The sequence below is a fragment of the Scyliorhinus canicula genome, chromosome 16 (genome assembly GCF_902713615.1).
Source record: "Scyliorhinus canicula chromosome 16, sScyCan1.1, whole genome shotgun sequence".
Taxonomy (NCBI): Eukaryota; Metazoa; Chordata; class Chondrichthyes; order Carcharhiniformes; family Scyliorhinidae; genus Scyliorhinus; species Scyliorhinus canicula.
This window is the reverse complement of record NC_052161.1, coordinates 131,650,916-131,671,147: the sequence shown is the minus strand read 5'-3', so window position 1 is coordinate 131,671,147 and position 20,232 is coordinate 131,650,916. Positions and strand designations below refer to the sequence as shown.

Sequence of the window (20,232 nt, the reverse complement as noted above, 5' to 3'; positions counted from 1 at the left end):
CCGCATAGTTTTTATAAAATTCAAACGGGAACCCATCCGGTCCCAGCACCTTCCCCGACTGCATGTGGCCAATCCCTCTAACCAGCTCCTCCACCTCGATCGGCGCCCCCAGTCACTCCACCTGCTCCTCCTGCACCCTTGGAAAACGCAGCCTGTTCAAAAAGCTCTCCATTCCCCCCCCCCCCCCCCCCCCCCCCCCCCCCCCCCCCCCCCCCCCCCCCCCCCCCCCCCCCCCCCCAACCACCGGCGGCTCCGACCGGTACAGTTCCCTGTAGAAGTCCCTGAAGAAGACTTGACTATTCCAATGTTCTTCTGGCCGATCTCTATCTTCCATACTCCAAAAATCTTCACTAATCCAAACCTCTGCTGTCTGTATCCTATCCCGCACGGCCCAGTCGAAACAACTTCCTCTTCCCGCTGAAAATGAGAAAATCTATAGTTTACATCGTAATTCCTGCTGAACTCCAGATATAACAAGAATTTATAAAACAGCATAAATAGGCCATAAACTGCTCCGGAATTAGTTGAAAAAATACCCCCTGTGAATATTTTGCTTGCTCTCAATAAGATACCATAAGTCTATTAAGGCTGTAGCTCGTGGAATATATTTGGGGTTTTTTTGCAGTCTAATGTAATTTTCTTATGGGAAATTCCTTCCATGCCAAATCATGTCACCATTCATCCCTTACGCCCTTCATATGTTCCCTGCTAGCTCCATAGCAACTGACCCAATCTCCATCATGAATAAAGCTCATGAGCCTTATGGGAATTTTAACTAATATATTACTCGCTCCTACATATTTTATAGTGAAAACAAACTTGTGGTGAATTTGTTATAAAAAACAACTTCTATCTATACCTCACCTTAAAGATAACTAATCCTTTAATGGATTGTCAATTGAACTTTGAACTCAAACACCCTTTTGAGATAATTGGAGCTTCTGAAACTCCGCCATTATAGCATACTGATAGCCCTTTGGGAAATGTCAGAAAAGAGCTCTACTGAACCTGGATGACCAGGTGCCTCATTGTTTTCCTAACTTCCACCAAATGGCCTGTCAATCAAAGTAGTCCAGCAGAGGTCTTTCTAAGTCACTGACAGCTCCGGCCTATTTCTTTTTTTTAAGTTTAAGGAGCAGGACATTTTAATAATAATTTTAGATCACGATAGTTACACAGATCTTATCCATCCTTTAAGAGGGTTTATATCTTACCCCATCAATTCCTGAACCTGTATTTGGGTTTAGGCCCTCGCAATAAACAAAATGAAGTCTGTTTGAACTCGGCACCCTTTCCCCTACCTGCGGAAATTGAATTCGTAAGTGGGGGCAGGACTGGATCCTGCAGACCATTTTGTACAGGTCTACTCTGTGAAACTCCAGCCCTGAATATCCAGATTTCTTATACAGAGAATTCTAATCTTCTGATTAAAAAAATCTCTATTCATCTCAGCCCTAAAGTTGTTGATCACTTAGCCTGAAACTAGGCCCCTGGCTCAAGACTGTCCAGCCCAAGGGGATCGTCCTCTTGCCATCTTTTAAGAGCACCAAGTATTTTGTACATTTCCAAATAGATTATCCTTCATTGTTCTGAACTCCAGAGTACATCAGCTCATTCTACTCAATCTCACCTCTCAGGATAACCTTCTGATCCCAGGAATCATCGAATGCACCTCAACCACTGTCCCGTACGCCGTGTATCACCATCATCACTACAAACTGTAACCTCATGGGCCAGCATGTGCCTCACTCTGCCATTACGATCAAGCCTGGGGATCAACCCTGGCTCAATGAGGGGTGTAAGAAAGCATGCCAGAAGCTGCACCAGGCTTAGCTGAAATTGAGATGCCAACCGAATGAAGCTACAATGCAGTGCATGAGAAGTAGCGGAAAAGGCAAATTACAGTAGAGTGATTCTGTAGCCAGCACGTCAGGTCAAAGCCACGCAGTCCTGCAACGTCCAGCTGTGAATGGTGTTGAAAAATTGAACCATCAGTGAGAGGACAGAGCTCCCTAAATATCTCCATCCTCAATGCTGGTGGAGCCCAGCACGTCAGTGCAAAAGAAAAGGCTGACTCATTTGCAATCCGTTTCAGACAGAGATGCTGAGGAAATGATCCACCTCAGCTTCAATCTGAGGACCTACCTTCACAAATGCCAGTTTTTAGTCTATTTAGTTCACACCACATGATATTATGGAATGCCTGAGTACATTGGACACAGCAAAGGCTGTGGGCCCTGGTAACACCCCAGCTGAAGGCCTGTGTTTGAGAATTAACCATGCCTTTGTGGTTCCAGTATAGCTACAACACTGGCATCTATCAGACAATGTGGAAAATTACCCAGGGTTATCCCAGCCACAAAATCAGTCTAGCCAATTTCCACCCCATCAGTCTATTCTCATCCTCAGGAAAGTAATGATAACTGTTGTCAACAGTGTTACGAAGCGACACTTACTCACCTGCTCATGGATGCTCAGTTTGGCTTCCACCAGGATCACTCACCTCCTGACCTCATTACAGCTTTGGTCCAAACATGGACAAAAGAGCTGAGCCCCAGAGTGAGATGCGACTGACTGCCCTTGACATCAAGGCTGCATTTGGCCAAGTGTGATGCCAAGGAGACCTCGTAAAATTGAAGTCACTGGAAATCGGGGAGACTCTCCACTGGTTGCAGTCATACCAGCACAAAGGAATATTGTAGTGGTGATTGGACGCTAATCTCAGCCCGGAACATCACTGCAAGGGTTCCTCAGGTCAATGTCCTTGGCTCAGTCATCTTCAGTTGCCTCATCAATGACCTTGTCTCCATCATAAATTCAGAAGTGGGGATGTTTGCTGATGATAATAATAATAATCGCTTAGTGTCACAAGTAGGCTTCGATGAAGTTACTGTGAAAAGCCCCTGGCATTCGGACAGTGTTCAGCACTCTATTGAGACTCCTTAGATAGTGAAGCAATCCATGCCCACTTGCAGCAAGATTTGGAAAGCATTCATACTTGGCACGTAACATTTGTGCCACAAATGCCAGGCAAGGAACTGTTCCAACAAAAACTTTTCCGACCACCTCCACTAGACATTCAATGGCATTACCAGCATTGAATTCTTCACCATTAACATGCTGGGAGTCACCATGAACTGGACCAGCTGCATAAATACTGTAGCTACAACAGTAGGTCAGAAGCTGGCTATTTTGTGGCAAATAACACACCTCCTGACTTCCATAAGCCTGCCCACCATCTACAAGGCACTGGTCAGGAGTGTGATTGACTGTTCACCACTTGTCTGGAAGAGCGCAGATTTCTTTAAATTCAGGGGATGTGAGCATTGTTGGTTCGACCAGCATTTATTTCCCATCCCTAATTACCCTTGAGAAGGTGGTGAGCTGCCTCCTTGAACTGCTGCAGTCCATATGACGTAGTATACCCACACTGCTGTTAGGGAGGGAGTTCTAGGATTTTGACCCAGTGACAGTGAAGGAACGGTGATGTATTTCCAAGTCAGGCTGGTGAGTGACTTGAAGGGGGACTTACAGGTTCCCATGTATCTGCAGCTCTTGTCCTTCTAGGTGCAGAGATGGTGGGATTAGAAGGTGCTGTCTGAGGAGCCTTGCTGAGTTGCTGCACTGCATCTTGTAGATGGTACACACGGCTGCTACCGGCCATCGGTGGTGGAGGTAATGAATGTTTGTGGAAGGGGTGACAATCAAGCATACTGCTTTGTCCTGGATGGTGTCAACCTTTTTTAGTGTTGTTAGAGCTGCACTCATCCAGGCAAATGGAGAGTATTCCATCACACTCCTGACTTGGGCCTTCTAGAAGGTGGGCAGGATTAGGGGAGTCAGGAGGTGAGTTACTCACTGCAGGATTCCTTGCCTCTGACCTGCTCTTACAGCCACAGTTCAGTTCCTGGTCAGTGGTAACCCCGGGACGTTAATAACTCCAACAACACACAAGAAGCTTGACCAGCACTCCATCCAATACCTTAAACATTCATTCCCTCCACAGTGACAGGAGTGTGTACCAGCTACAAGGCGCACTGCAGTAACTGGACAAGGCTCCTTAACCAGCACCATCCAAACCCACAACATATACCACAAAGAAGGAGATACAAGGGAACATCACCATCTGAAAGGTCCTCTCCAAGCCACACACCATCGTGGTTTGGGTGCTTAACCATTGCTGGGTCATAATCCTCGAACTCCCATCCTAACTGTGCCGACTGTAGCTAGACCACCAGGATTGTAGCAGTTCAATAACACAGCTCACCGCCAACTTCTCAAGGACAATAACATTGGATTTGCCATCAATAACCACATCCTGTGAATGAATAAATTGAAAAAACCCACTTCTGTCCATCCTTAGGAATGGCGATAAAAACTGTACTATCCTCCATGTGTGCTCTCACGGGGGCCTTACATAATTGCTGCAACATGATTAGCCTTTCTAATTACTTGTCCCTGCAGTTATGCCCAAATGTCCATTCTTCACATCTTAGCTTTGACAGTGGGTATTGACTATTTGAGCAAGGGGTGGGCATTACATTGAGATTATAATTGTGGAGTCTTGAGAAATACACCAATGAATGGAGATGATTGGTGAGTGACTAGGAATAAGACTCCTGACAAATGTTCCCTTACTTGATGGTGTTTTGGCCAACAGTATTGCTCCGACTGAGATCAGCAAACTTAGTACAGATCAGGGTTCAAAACCAGAACCTTTCTGGTCTGCATAGCTCAGTTCAACAGTGAGTCTTCTGAAAGCGTATCAGCTCAACAACAGCACCTTGCATTTATATAGTTCCTTTCACATAGTAAAACATCATGAGACACTTAACAGGACGGTATCAAAGAAAATTTGACACCGCTCCACAAGAGCAGACATTAGGACAGGCAATCAATAGCTTGCTCAAATAGGTAGGTTTTAAGGTGCATTGTAAGAAAGTGGTGGAGAAATTTAGGAGGGAATTCCAGCCTGAAGGCTTGTCCAACAACGGTGGAGGGATGAAAATTAGGGATGCGGAAGAGGCTAGAAAGACAGAGAGTTGTAGGGATGGAGGTGGTTTCGGAAATAGAGATGGGTGAGGTCATTGAAAGATTTGAACACAAAGGCTGTTCCATGCGTATTCCCTGCACATCTTGATCCCCTGGCTTCCGTGGTTTCCTCTGACCTTTATGAGCTCCTGCCTTCATATTTTCAAGGATGTTTTCAAAGTACTTGTTTTCGCCCAGCAGAGAGAACTCAGGATTGTGCGGCTTGAGGAGATTAGAGAGGTAGTGAGGCACAAGGCCATGGAGGAATTTGAGAAAAAGGATGAGAATTTCAAAATTAAACATTGCTTTTGCAGAAGCCAATGTAGAGCATGAGGGTGACGAGCGAACAGTGTTGGATGCAAGTTGGATGTGGGCAGCAGACCCTCCTGGATCGACTCCATTTTGTGTCAGCAGTTGCCTCTGGGTTAGAAGGTTGTGGTTTCAAGTCCCGCGCCTGGTACTTGAGCTGAAAATCCAGATTGTCACCCCAGTGCAGTGCTGAGGGAACACTGCGGTGTCAAAAGGTGCCATCTTTTGGAAGAGAAGTTGAATCAAGGTGCTGTCTGTCTCTCCACTGGATGTAATAGATCCCAGGGCACTATCTTTAAGATAATAATATAATAATCGCTTATTATCACAAGTAGGCTTTAATGAAGTTACTGTGAAAAGCCCAAGAGCTTGGGAGTTATTCCCGATTTCCAGTAATTATTCTTCAATCAAGATCACAAAAGTCTTAAATTTGTCATTGTCAAATTGCAGTTTGTGGGTTCTTTCTGTGTACAAACTGGCGATTGTGTTTCCCACAGTACAACAATTAACTACACTTCAAAAGTAATTCATTGGCAGTAAAGCTTTTTAGGATGTCCTGAGGTGGTGAACAATGCTATATAAACGTAAATCCTCCTCTCTGACGTTCAACAGACTAGTTGAAGAAATTTCATTTATAGGGTTGCTTATCACATCCTGAGAATGCCCTAAATGCTCGATAACAATTATTTATTTTTGAAATGCAATCATCGTTGACATGCAGTCTCTGTTTTTCTCCAACTCTGGTCTGTCACATATCCCCCCACTCCCATTGCCCCTGAGGTCTAAACCTGGAAAGGGTGCGGAGGAGATTTACCAGGATGTTGCCTGGGCTGGACAGTTTCAGTTATGAAGAAGATTGGATAGACTTGGATTATTTTCCTTGAAGCAGAGGAGACTGAGGGGTGACATGACTGAGATTTATAAAATTATGAGGGGCATAGATAGACAGGAAGAAACAATCCCCTTGGTGGAGGGGATTAAAGGCCAGGGGGCACAGATATAAGGTAAGGGGCAGAAGATTTAGAGGGGATGTGTGGAAAAATCTTTTTTAACCTAAGGGAGGTGGGAGTTTGGAACTCGCTGCCTGAAAGGACAGTGGAGGCAGAGACCCTCAACATTTCAGAAGCATTTAGATCCCAAGGCACACATGGCTATGGGCCAAGTGCTGGAAAATGGGATTAGAATAGTAAGGTGGTTGTTTTTTACCGGTGCAGATTCGATGGGCCGAAGGGCCTTTTCTGTTCTGTCGGACTCTATGACTCTTACACTCTGGAATTCCTTCTCTTAAACTTGATCACACACCTCTCTTTCTTGACGCTTACCTGTTTTAGTGACCGTTGATCATATCTGGCTCAGAATCAAACGTACCTGCTTGTGCTACTGTGTAGTCTATTTTCTGCCTTTGGTATGTTGATTTGTGCTCAGTTTATTCTCACACTATGTCATAATACAATGTCATGGCAGCTGCAAGTAGCATAATGGGTTTGTAGGCTGATAGGATCTAATATTGCAAAATACAATAGGCATCCAGGAGCAGGAGAAATTATCTCATTGTTGTTGATATTCATAGTGTCTTCTTATAATAGCATGACACATACTTTCTAAGGAACTTTCTTAGATACATTGCTTGTCAGAAAAAAGGCAAGGGAACGACAATATCATTTCATTGTTGGTATCTTTGTCACCTAACATCATGTGCTGTATTGATTTTGCCTAATGCTGCATTTTAAACTATACAAAGATAGCCCAGCCTCTTTTGGCATCACTGTAATATAAATGCGATGGTCCCTTAACCTTCCATGTCATCTGAACCTAACTACTTGCAGATGGATAGGGTGAAGGTTATATGGATGAGTTGCACTGTCATGTGGCTGCCCAGGAAATTATGGGAGAGGGCGGCAAATCTAATTTTGCCGAGCAGATGAATTGCTGCCTTTTGGGTGTGGGAGGCGAACAGAGTTAGGACTAACTGCTGTCTTGGCTGTATATTAGACGGGAGAAAGTGGTCACGCTTACCAAGGCCGGTAATTGAAATGGAAGAGGACGTTAAGATTACTTCAGACTGTTTATTTTTTTCATGTCTCTTAGGTTCCTCCAACCAGACGCTACTCCCATGATGAGTCAGATATGTGGGCAACAAACCCAATCCCTTCATATCTTCACAGATGGGAGTCTTCAGAGGACATTACAGAAGTACTGCACTACAGCTTCCCCAGGCACGAGCGGAGGAGGAGCAGCCTGATCTCCCAACACGGTGAATGTGCTGCTTTCCATAAAAGGAGGAAGTCTATGGAGAGCGTCATATCTCTGAAACAGCAGCCCAGAGAGGGTTATTTTGTTGATGATGTAAACTGTTTCAGCCGCGATGAAATAATAAACTTCATTGATGAAACTCCGCTCCCTAGCCCAATGAAGACCCCTCTGAGATCATCTTCCATATCCCTAATCCCAGAAAAATATGAACAATATTCAGTTGCGTTTTCCCATTTTCCGTTAACCAATTTTGAGAAGGAGCCTCATGTTCTCCGTCGGTTATCGGAGGGCAAGGAATGCATCTTCACAGGGGTCTCTAGGCCCAAGGAGTACTTGGTGAATACTTTTCCCAGTGGCCCTCCCAAGGCTCAAAAGAACGCAGAGGCCCACATTCGGCCTCACGACAACCTGGCCGCATGTGCCAACCCCGGTGTTAAGGAGGCGGCATCCAGAAACTGCCGGACAGATCTCTGCGTCTCTTGGGACAATCAGGAAAAGCTGACCAAAGTGGGAAGCAAAGGAAGCACAAACAGTTTTTTAAGCTCGCCTTCCGCTTCTTCGGGTTACGTGACTTTTCATTCCGATTCCATTGGATCTGCATCCTAGGAGCGAGTCTGGAGTTCCCCCCCCCCCCCCCCCCCCCCCCCCCGCCCCAACCCCGCCGAAAAAAAAAAAAAATGGGTGTTTCTACTTTTGTTTTGTACCACGGGAATTTTGTAATTCACCCACGAGGAATTGAGTCAAGCACCAAAGAATTGGTCAAGTATTTTCATGTCCCTTAGCAACAGAGAAACAATTCTCCTTGTGGAGGATAGAAAGGGAAATTGTCTGGAAAGATATGACGTTAAGTCATGTCTGAATTTCAATAAGGCTGACCATTGCTTTCTATTTTCTTAAATTTTTTAAATAAATAATTTTTAAGCGGCAACGCCAATAGCAGGATCTCCTGTGGGACCCCAGTGTGTTGGTGCCGTTTAGGTTGGGGGTTGGGTGGGGTGAGAAGATAAAGTGGCTCCAAGTTTTGATTATCTTTTTTAAAACATCCAAGCTGTAAAATGATTTCTCCACCGGGGGTAATACCAGGTCATGTTTGTCTCCTGATGCACTTTGGCAATTTGGTGTGTTCTGTTGGTATTTTGTTACAGCTGATGATTTTTTAAACAAGTATAAGACAATAAAATTGTCTGGGGAATGCGGGGATAAGGGGACAGAAGGTCACTTTTGCCATTGTTTTTCCTGTGTATTTTGCATTTGTAAAATTGGTGTCATATATTGGCAACATTACTGTTGCCTTGCAAAAATGGGCATTCGTTTCTCCTGGTCCCCATAAAGTTGTCCTGAAATTTAATAGTGACAAATGTTTTCTTAACAGTATTTGCAATGGCCGTTGTCCTTGGACAGAACCAGGGCCTGTGTTGTTTATATTAAAGACCTACTTCAATACCTGATCTCGACCTGCATTGATTAGAAGGATGACTTATATCGTTCATGGCAATTATTTGCTGCACAATTTGAGGCCCATAAGTACACACAGCAGCTTGGATTTTGAGGTCAACTTGGACGTTACACCACCCGCTGCTGACCTCAAAGAAAGCTGCCGCACAAATCTAGCGACCTCTACGGCGTGGACTTTGGCTTTCCCAACATTACTGTAATTTGATTCTGGCACTAACTATGACAGGTCTCTCATATTTAGCAATAGAGTTGCCATTAAGCAAGCTAAGTAGTCAATCACACGAAGAATTCTCACAGCCTAGGAAGTAACATGAACCAATTATCCTCCATTTTTTAATTATTGTACAAAGAAAGAAAAGGACTGAGAGATTCACATAGGATTAAGGTAGAAGCTGAAATATAATTTGAACATTTATTACAAGCTATTATGTTAAAAACCTATGCAATTTTTATGATAATGGAGAACTTGGTCATTCCACGAGTGCTGAATTAATTTTTCAGAGCCAGAGAGGTTGTTCAGCAGTAATTAGAACTTGGTAGTCTGCTCAAGCTTGAGTTACACCTCATTCAACAAGAAGCAGTATTTTTGAGGGGTTTTAGTGTGAGGGTAGGGTGCAAAAAGTAAAACTTGGAATGGATTCCCCTGGTCCTCATGTGTTTCTCAGAGCGCACCTTTCGCTGGTGGCCAGATTCTTCCTGCCGCTTTCCAATGGAATTTCCCATTGAAGCCGCCCCCTGCCACCAGGAAACCCACTGGATAGGGTGCGCTGCTGGCAGGAAAAGAGAATTCCGACTTCCGGAGAATTCTGGCCAGAGTGTTTGGAATGCTAGATTTTGTGCATGAACCTGTGCAATCTTTCATCTCCGGCATTTTACGTGGTTTTCAAACCAAGCTTGGAGTCACCTATCCTCTAGGTCCTCAGTTGCCCCCTTAGCTCCCCTATTCTCATCAAAGTGGGCAGCACGGTAACACAGTGGTTAGCACAGTTATTTCACAGCTCCAGGGTCCCAGGTTCGATTCTGGCTTGTGTCACTGTCTGTGCAGAGTCTACACGTTCTCCCCGTGTCTGCGTGGTTAGGTGGATTGGCCATGCTAAATTGCCCTCAGTGTCCAAAATTGCCCTTAGTGTCCAAAAAGGTTAAATGGGGTTACTGGATTATGGGGATAGAGTGGAGATGTGGGCTTGGGTAGGGTGCTGTTTCCAAGGGCCAGTGCAGACTCGATGGGCCGAATGGCCTCCTTCTGCACTGTAAATTCTATGAAAAGAAAACCCGGTGTTCTCCTGCACAATGCTCCTCCATCCTTTTCCAACATAAATATGCCCCAGTCAATTCCTGATTCATTTGGCACCATTCATCCCATAAAAGCCCAGGTTGATATGAAGGTCGGAATTCTCCAGCTGTTGCATTCCCGCCCGCGGGTTTCCCGGTGGGGTGGGGGGGATTCAATTGGAAATCCCATTAAGCGGAGTAGTGAATCCCGCTGCCATTGAAAGTGCGCCACCGAGAAACACACGGAATCGGAGAATGCAGCCCAAAATGTCCTCTTATTACTGATGGGACTTTAAACTGAGGCCCTGTCTGCTCTCGCAGGCAGAGGTAAAAGATTTCACGGTACTATTTTGAAGAAGAGCGGGGTAGTTCCCCCTAAAGCCCTGGCCCATATTTATCCTTCACCCAATATCACTATTGCAGAATGATCTGCCCATTATAACATTGCTGTCTGTTGGATCCTACTGTGCGCCATGTTGCCATATTTTCTACATTAAAATAATACTACAGTTCAAGGCAACTTCGTTGGCCGGACACCGCAAGGGACATTCTGAGGTTGGGAAAGAAGGTTTGTGACAACACAAGGAATTGAAGGTCATGCCAATAGGATCAGAGGGCAGGGGGAGGCTTAAGTGGAGCCTAGGCATCAGTTGATAAGCGATTACTACCTGAAATGTTAACTCTGTTTCTCTTTCCACAGATGCTGCCTGAGTGTGTTTTAATTTGTGTTTTAATTTCAGATTTCCAGCATCCAGGGTATTTTGCTTTTGGTTTTTTTTAAAGGCATTTTATTACAAACTTGTATCAAAGTAGGTTACAGCAAATAAACACCCCGAGGAACATACTTCCCAACAATCAGCTGTACAGTTTGTACAGATTTTTCTCCTTTTTCACGCCCCCTCCCCTCCCCATCACCCACCCCCTCCATCCCCCCCCCCCCCCCAACCCCCCTGCGACAAACAGCTCCTCAAACACGGTCACAAACATCCCCCACCTTTCCTCAAACTCCCCTGCTGAGCCCCTTAACTCATACTTTATCTTCTCTAATCGCAGGAAATCGTACAGGTCACCCAACCATGCTGCTACCCCCGGTGGCGATGCCGACCGCCACTCCAGCAAATTTCGCCGCCATGCCATCAGAGAGGCGAGGGCCATGACATTGGCTTTCCTCCTCTCCATGAGCTCTGGCTTCTCTGAGACCCCAAATATCGCCACCAAAGGGTCCGGGGCCACTCTCTCCTCCACTATCCTGGCTAAGACCGCGAACACTCCCACCCAGAATCTTCCCAATTTTTCACAACCCCAAAACATGTGCGCGTGATTTGCTGGCCCCTGCCCACACCTCTCACACTCATCTGCTACCCCCTGAAAGAACCCACTCATTCTCGCCCGAGGCATATGCACCCTGTGCACCACCTTAAACTGTATCAGGCTCATCCTTGCACAAGAGGAGGTCCCGTTTACCCTTCGCAGTGCCTCACTCCGTACTCCCCAATTGATCTCCATTCCCAACTCCGCTTCCCATTTCTCCTTGATCTTCACCACCCGCTCACCTCCCTGCTCCCCCAGCCACTTATATATATGCCCAGTTCTTCACTCCACCTCCTGTATACACTATCCATCCTCCCCGGCTCAAACCCATGATTCTCACACAGTGGCGTTAGCACCAACATCCCTTCCACCCTAAAATGCCTCCTCAGCTAATTCCATATCTTTACCCTGGACTGCACCACTGTGCTCCCTGAATTCCTACTCAGAGCCATTGGCAATGCTGCCGTCACCATAGCCCTCCTCCATCCTAACCCACTCTACTCCTTCTCTGTTCCACCACCGCCGCACCTTGTCTACATTCGCCGCCCAATAATAATGAAGCAAGTTCGGCAACGCCAACCCCCCCCCTGCTGCCTCTGCCTCTGTAGCAGGGTCCTCCCCACCCACGGCACCTTCCCCGCCCATACAAAGTCCAAGATGATTGTAGGTATTTTGCTTTTATATCGGCATAGAGCTGCTGGGCCTTTCAATTCTTTGTAAATCTATGAATACGCGTTTGAAAGGAAATAAAATTAAAGATTTCGGGAACGAGCAGGAAATTTGTTCAGACATGGAGCTCCAGTCGATGAGCCAGAACCAGCCAGACACGATGGGTCAAACGGCCTCCCGAGCACATAGGAAAAGTTCACTCAAAAAAAGAGCCACGAGAGTAAAATAAATTGTCACCCCGTGTTCTGGCGTTGTCTCAGCTCTTTTGTGTTGCTAAAACAGTGAATCATCTGTTATCACACATCCACTTCACTCATCCTCTGTTATATCACATGCTCTGTACATCACCCACACTGAACACATTTACCACCGCTACCATCTGCTGTCTCTCTGTCTGTGTCCAGGCATTCTTAATGGGGTTATATTGGTGGGGTGTTGCTTTGTAATGCATGAACTGAAACACTGCTATGTATTTTTGTATATCTTTCGTTGTGGCTTTTTCCAAACTGGAATTTAAATTGCAAAATAGTGCAATCCTTAATGATTCAGCATATTTCTGCAGTGTTCGGCTAAACTGATGTCAGGAAAGTTCCAGATTCGATCTTTGCTGAATTTATTCAGTTCATGCACGGATCTGATGGTAATCCGATATTTGGCTACAGTTGGCCCTTTGTCTTATTGGGATGCAGGAGGTGGGGGTGACAAACCTTGGGTCTTAGCGTTGATCACTCCTGAAACGTGATGTGAAATATTTTGGGATGTTTCTGAGGCACTGAGAAAAAACAGCCTGGTCTTCTGCAAAGTAGCACCGTGGCACCTTCTACATGCAGCTGACAGACCTTCACTTTATCGTCTCACCTGATGAGCAGCACTCCCAACAGTGCGGCACTCCCTCAGTAATGCACTGACGTATCAACCTGGATTTTGTGCTTGTGGAGTACATTTTAATGTTCAGAGCAGGGTCCAAAATTCTCCCACTGTTGAGATTCATTTTTCCTGCCATCAGCCCATAGGTTTCCCAGCAGCGTGGGGTGACGTCAATGGGAAGTCCCACTGACAAGCTACGGGAGTAGAGAATCCCGCCGCCGGCGAACGGCGCTCCACAGGGAAATACGTGGCTCGGGGACCGGAGAATGCAGCAGGGTCTGGAGCCCTCATGTTCAAGGGGTGGGTTTTTCAGTAGTTCTTTGACTGAGCCATGGCAATAACACCCTGCTGCCAGGTTTCCCAACCAATTAGAGCAGGCGTTCGTGATGACAACCTGTTGAGACCATCAACGTTTAAAGGGACTTTCTCATGGTCAGAATGGAACCATTGTGAACATGTTAAGAGAGAGAGCAACTGGGAAAAACAGCGTCTTGATTAATAAGGGGATCAGGGGTTATGGGAAAAGGCAGGAGAATGGGGATGAGAAAATATCAGCCATGATTGAATGGCGGAGCAGACTCAATGGGCCGAGTGGCCTAATTCTGCTCCTATATCTTATGGTCTTATGGACAAGGAAAGGTTGCCACACGGAACATCGCACTGCGGCTGCAAGGATTCACACAAGCAACCTGCTCCCAGTGGTTGGGAGGAAATAGGCAGCCTCTGAGACCAGGAGTTCATAGAGTCAAAGCATTATCGGGTCATTTGTAACACAGAAGGATATCATACAACGTGTAAGATCCTGAGGGGTCTTCACGGGGTGGAATTTGCTTCTTGGGGAGAGTTTAGAACTCGGGGGTCACTGTTTAAAATTAAAAGGTCACCCATTGAAAACGGAGATGAGGTGAATTATTTTCTCTCAGAGGACAGTGGGGGTTTGGAACTCTCTTCCCCAGAAGACAGTGGAAGCAGAATATTGTTGAATATTTTTAAGGCAGAGCTGGATAGATTCTTGGTAAGCAAGGGGGTGAAAGGTTATTGGGGATAGGCGAAGTGCATATTTGAGGCAGCTATCAGAGCAGCCATGATCCTATTAAATGAGGGAGCAAGCTCGAGGGGCTGAATGGTCTACTCCTGCTCCTTGTTCATTTGTTCATTTTGCCTATACTGGCTCTCTCTGTTGTTGGTACTACATTTCTTGTTCCACATTATTAGAGATGCAGAAGCAGTTGCCAAGCTGCCGGGAAGGCCGACAATTGGGAAGTTCAGATCAAAGTCTAGAATGGAACTTGAACTAACAACCTGCTGACTCCGAAGTGACAGAGAGCCTCAGGGTAACAGCTAGGAGTTAGGTGAGATCAGGCTAGTTACAAGGTGATTTATTGGATAGATTCCCTGCCCACTGACTGGGTTGTAAACATCCTGCCTGCACTTCTTTTTTAAAAATAAATTTAGAGTACCCAATTATTCTTTCCAATTAAGGGGCGATTTAGCGTGGCCAATCCACCTATCCTTCACATCTTTGGGTTGTGGGGGTGAAACCGACGCAGACACGGGGAGAATGTGCAAACTCCTCACAGACAGTGACCCAGGGCTGAGATTCGAACCCGGGTCCTCAGCGCCGTAGGCAGCAATGCTAACCACTGTGCCACCTGCCTGCACTTCTGCCTGTGATTCGATAAGGTAACCGCCATCACCTGTAGGATGTCTGAAAACTGCCAAAATGCAATAATAATATTGCTTTTGCAATGATAGTTGAAAGTAATCTATAACACTGCAAACACAGAATCAAATAAGGAATCATCAAAGTACAAATTATCCAATACATACTCTCAAGGTAATCAAAAAGCTGGCATTGCAACTTAGTAAGGTTCCGAGACTAGAATATCACCAAAAGTTACAAATTCCTTTTTCACTGACTCTTTCGCTGTAATGGAAGCCTTGCCTAAGGCTGCAGCATCATTCCATGGTGATGTTAACCTCTGGAAACTTCACTGAGTAACCATTTGTGTTGAATGTGAACCTGGTGAATTTAGGCCCTAATTAGCATATTAAAGAGGCCTAATGTCTGTTTAACGCATCCAACTGGGATGACGTGGAAATGGATCCCATAAATCCAACAGTGCGTTAGTCTAAACATAATGGATGCAGATCTTCCCCCCTGTTAAATTAACATGTTTTGTCCCTGTTTTTCACCCAAGAAAACAGGCGCAGCACATACCAATTTCTAATCCTCAATCTGCTTATGGAAACTCAAACCACTTCAGACCAATAACAATATTGGGAAAATGGTCCAATTATAACCATTGTCAATGCCGTTCTAAAATGTGGTAAATATCACTCGCAGATAAAGTAAATTATCAGAAGCCAATGCACAATTTCAGAATGATAGAGAGAACTGTCTGGAATGGTGTGCTGGAAACTGACACTACCATGAATCTGTAATGTTCAGACTGAGAAACAGCAGGTAAGCAAGGGACACAGCTAGGAAGAAGAGCGATGCAGCCACACTGTCAGAAAATCAATAACATTAGCAGAACAAGAAATCGAGTGGACACAAAGGGAAGCGAGTAAGCACCGGTATGAGATAGGGGGTCGGAGGAGATGAGAAATGGTATTCCCTTGCATGAGCAGAAAGGGGTTTAACAAGAGGAGGGTCAGTGAGTGAGGACCCAGCTGGTTAATCTCACAACTCTAACATAGGGCGGGATTCTCCGTCTGTTCACGGCAGCTGGATTCTCCGGACCTGCTGAGGGCCAAATTGTCCGTCCTCGCTAGCAGCAGTAGTGGGGCGGACTTGCAACGGAGAATCCCGGCCATAATCTCATTACATAAATATGTTTGGGGTTGAAAAGGAAACTATGTTTAGGCCATCTGTTAGCAATTCATAGTGGAGGACGCTGGTGGTGACGCCTCACAGCGCCAGGGACCCGGGTTTGATTCCAACCTAGGGTGACTGAGGTCTACACGTTCTCCCCTTGTCTGTGTGGACTTCCTCCGGGTGCTCCTGTTTCCTCCCAAGTCCAAAGATGTGCAGGTTAGGTGGATTGGGCATGCTAAATTGCCCTTAGGGTAGGGCTGCAGGAATAGGTCAGGGGATTGGGCCTAAGTAGGGTGGTATTTTGAAGGGTCGGTGCAGAATCAATGAGCTGAATGGCCTCCTTCTGTACTGTAAGGATTCTATGATTCTATTATGTAGTGGCCTATTGCCTGATTAGGAGTAGATTCAAAACAGCATTATAGCATATTATAATATAGTGAAACAGCTAATTATCACAACTGACCTCATGCAAGAAGGGTATAGGAAAATGTCACATTGTCATAAATGGATAAATTCCATTCATGGGACTGATCAGGGATAGTATGTTACCCCTGAGACTGGGGAAGAGTGTGATGTTCCAAAGGTAGGAAGATTTGGGGTGGGATTCTCTGTCCCGCTGCTCCAGTTTTCTGGTGTGGTGCGCCCCACTGGCAGCAAGATCCTCCATTCGGCAGCTGGCCAATTGGGGACTGGATTCCCTGCTCCGCCGTGCCACATTTCTATTTCACCCCGCCGGCGGGATGTTCCGTTACGCCAGCCGGTCAATGGGGTTTCCCATTGTGGGGCAGCCCCACGCCATTGGGAAACCCCTGGGCTGCCAGCAAAATGGAGCCTCCCGCCGGCAGAGAATCCAGCCCCGGGTTTCCCATTGTGAGCACGCCCATGCAGTCAGGGCATCCGCGGGCGTGACTGCGCTGCTGGCGAAACGGGAGATCCCGCCAACGGAGAATCCAGCGCTTGGTATGTTAGTTATGTGACGTGAGAGACAACTGGAATAAGTCTGATTACAAACATTCAATTAGCTGAGTGTCTGCAAGGACCAATGCACATAACTGTCTGCAAGAGCAGATCTTTGTAGGGTGATCAGTCGGATACATCTATCCTGAATGGGATTACACTTGTTTGCCTCACGACATCTGGTCAAGTAAAAAATAGTGCGAGGACAGCCCATTGCAAACATTAACATGTGTGGTTTGACAGTCTGTGCAATAGGCAATTTTCATTCAGTGGAAATGTATGGAGGAAGCAGTGAACATCGCCACCGTGCCACATATAATCTTTCTCCAGTGAAAACAGCAGACTGATAATATTGGCTGTGTGCCCACAATATCCCAATGTGCACAATGGGGGTGATTCTCTGCACTCACAGAATCCTCCCCATGCCTATTCCTTACCAGGTGTGATATCAACTGCTTTCTGTCTGTGACCATAAAATATCCCATAATATCACAGCTTTAGTTGCTCAGCTGTAGACCTAACACCATGTCTGAACTATGTGGGTACGTTATAGGGCTTCTAGATCTCCCAGCGCACACGAAAAACATGCAGCCTTTGTACCAGCCTGCTAACTCTTTGAAAGTGATATCTTATTAATCCCAGTCCCCTGCTCTTTGCACATAGCCCCCCTTTTCAAGTAGACCGAATTTCCCTTCTGAAAGGTACTATTAAATTTGTACTGAGATGAACATTGGCCATGACATCCCATCTGAATGATCGACCAAGATCTCTATTTCATTCAAAACCCCTAACACTTGGCAGTCAGCTCCAGAATTGAGATGTAAGAGGGAAATGTTAACTCTCTGTTGATTGATTGCAACATAAGTGCCATCACTGCATTCTTCCACATTTGCAAATAGGATTGACTTTTATTATATTAACATTTAATTCATGAATCAGTATTAGCTAATGGAATTGTGACAACTTTCACATTTATTATACAAAACACAGCTGATGTCCACTTCCAGGATTATATAAGGCACAACAAACGTGTATTTGCACACTGCACATTTCTTGTGCAAGAGCCCCAATCATTGCAGCTATTTCATTGCCGAGAAATGGCTTACACAAATTTTGGACCTTCCTTGGTGGGTTACCGACGCTGTGATTATTTACGTTGAGAGGGCAGAAGGTTCAGGCGTCGGAGTTGCAGGAGCAGGGAAACAAGTGACAAATAAGCCGCAATAAAGTGAGAAACAGTAACAGTGTGACCCATCAGTGAGAAACTGTAACAGTGTGACCCATCAGTGAGAAACTGTAACAGTGTAATCCATCAGTGAGAAACTGTAACAGTGTGACCCATCAGTGAGAAACTGTAACAGTGTGACCCACCAGTGAGAAACTGTAACAGTGTGACCCACCAGTGAGAAACTGTAACAGTGTAATCCATCAGTGAGAAACTGTAACAGTGTGACACATCAGTGAGAAACTGTAACAGTGTGACCCACCAGTGAGAAACTGTGACAGTGTGACCCATCAGTGAGAAACTGTAACAGTGTGACCCATCAGTGAGAAACTGTAACAGTGTGACCCATCAGTGAGAAACTGTAACAGTGTGACCCATCAGTGAGAAACTGTAACAGTGTAATCCATCAGTGAGAAACTGTGACAGTGTGACCCATCAGTGAGAAACTGTAACAGTGTGACCCATCAGTGAGAAACTGTAACAGTGTGACCCATCAGTGAGAAACTGTGACAGTGTGACCCATCAGTGAGAAACTGTAACAGTGTGACCCATCAGTGAGAAACTGTAACAGTGTGACCCATCAGTGAGAAACTGTAACAGTGTGACCCATCAGTGAGAAACTGTAACAGTGTAATCCATCAGTGAGAAACTGTAACCGTGTAATCCATCAGTGAGAAACTGTAACAGTGTGACCCATCAGTGAGAAACTGTAACAGTGTACTCCATCAGTGAGAAACTGTAACAGTGTGACCCATCAGTGAGAAACTGTAACCGTGTAATCCATCAGTGAGAAACTGTAACAGTGTGACCCATCAGTGAGAAACTGTAACAGTGTGACCCATCAGTGAGAAACTGTAACAGTGTGACCCACCAGTGAGAAACTGTAACAGTGTGACCCATCAGTGAGAAACTGTAACAGTGTAATCCATCAGTGAGAAACTGTAACAGTGTGACCCACCAGTGAGAAACTGTAACAGTGTGACTCATCAGTGAGAAACTGTAACAGTGTGACCCATCAGTGAGAAACTGTAACAGTGTGACCCATCAGTGAGAAACTGTAACAGTGTGACCCATCAGTGAGAAACTGTAACAGTGTGACCCATCAGTGAGAAACTGTAACAGTGTGACCCATCAGTGAGAAACTGTAACAGTGTAACTGGACAGTATTTACACAATGGCGTGAGACTGTAGTTACATAAAGGCCGACTGTGTAAGTACAACAGATTTCCTTCTCTGAAGGACATTAGTGAACGAGTTGAGTTTTTATGACTAATCAACAGCTCCGGATAATTTTTGGGCCGAGGTGGAGATGGTTAGCAGTTTCAAATTCCTAGGGGTGCTCATCTGCAAACATCTGTCCTGGTCCACCCACGTCGACGCTACCACCAAGGAAGCACAACACCGCCTATACTTCCTCAGGAAACTAAGGAAATTTGCATGTCCACATTAACCCTTACCAACTTTTACAGATGCACCATAGAAAGCATCCTATCTGGCTGCATCACAGCCTGGTCTGGCAACTGCTCGGCCCAGGACTGCAAACTTCAGGGAGGCGTGTACACCACCCAGTCCATCACACAAACCTGCCTCCCATCCATTGACTCCATCTACACCTCCCGCTGCCTGGGGAAAGCGGGCAGCATAATCAAAGACCATCCCACCCGGCTTACTCACTCTTCCGATTTCTTCCATCGGGCAGGAGATACAGAAGTCTGAGAACACGCACGAACAGACTAAAAAACAGCTTCTTCCCCGCTGTTACCAGACTCCTAAAAGACCCTCTTATGGATTGACCTCATTAACATTACACCCCTGTATGCGTCTTCCGATGCCGGTGCCTATGTAGTTACGTTGTATACCTTGTGTTGCCCTATTATGCATGTTCTCTTATTCCCTTTTCTTCCCTTGTACTTCATGATCTGTTGAGCTGCTCACAGAAAAATACTTTTCACTGTACCTCGGTACACGTGACAATAAACAAATCCAATCCAATCCCATTTCACTGCCATAGCTTTTTATTTCCAGATCCTTTTCTGCTAGATTCTCAAATGGTTCTAGTGGG

At 45.7% G+C, this 20,232-nt stretch overlaps 1 protein-coding gene across 4 annotated transcripts in view; it reads left to right on the top strand.

Annotated features, from left to right (window-relative positions):
• The window catches only part of LOC119979698 (probable G-protein coupled receptor 153), a 104,419-nt gene extending 95,383 nt beyond the window's left edge, over positions 1–9,036 (top strand). For 3 of the 4 annotated variants that reach the window (XM_038822246.1, XM_038822245.1, XM_038822247.1), the window contains exon 7: positions 7,429–8,199. In XM_038822246.1, coding sequence (XP_038678174.1) covers positions 7,429–8,199 — 771 coding nt within the window. Of the gene's footprint in view, positions 1–7,428 lie in introns of all 4 variants that reach the window. The other variant, XM_038822249.1, reaches the window with a different exon arrangement.
• The last annotated feature ends 11,196 nt before the right edge of the window (positions 9,037–20,232 follow it).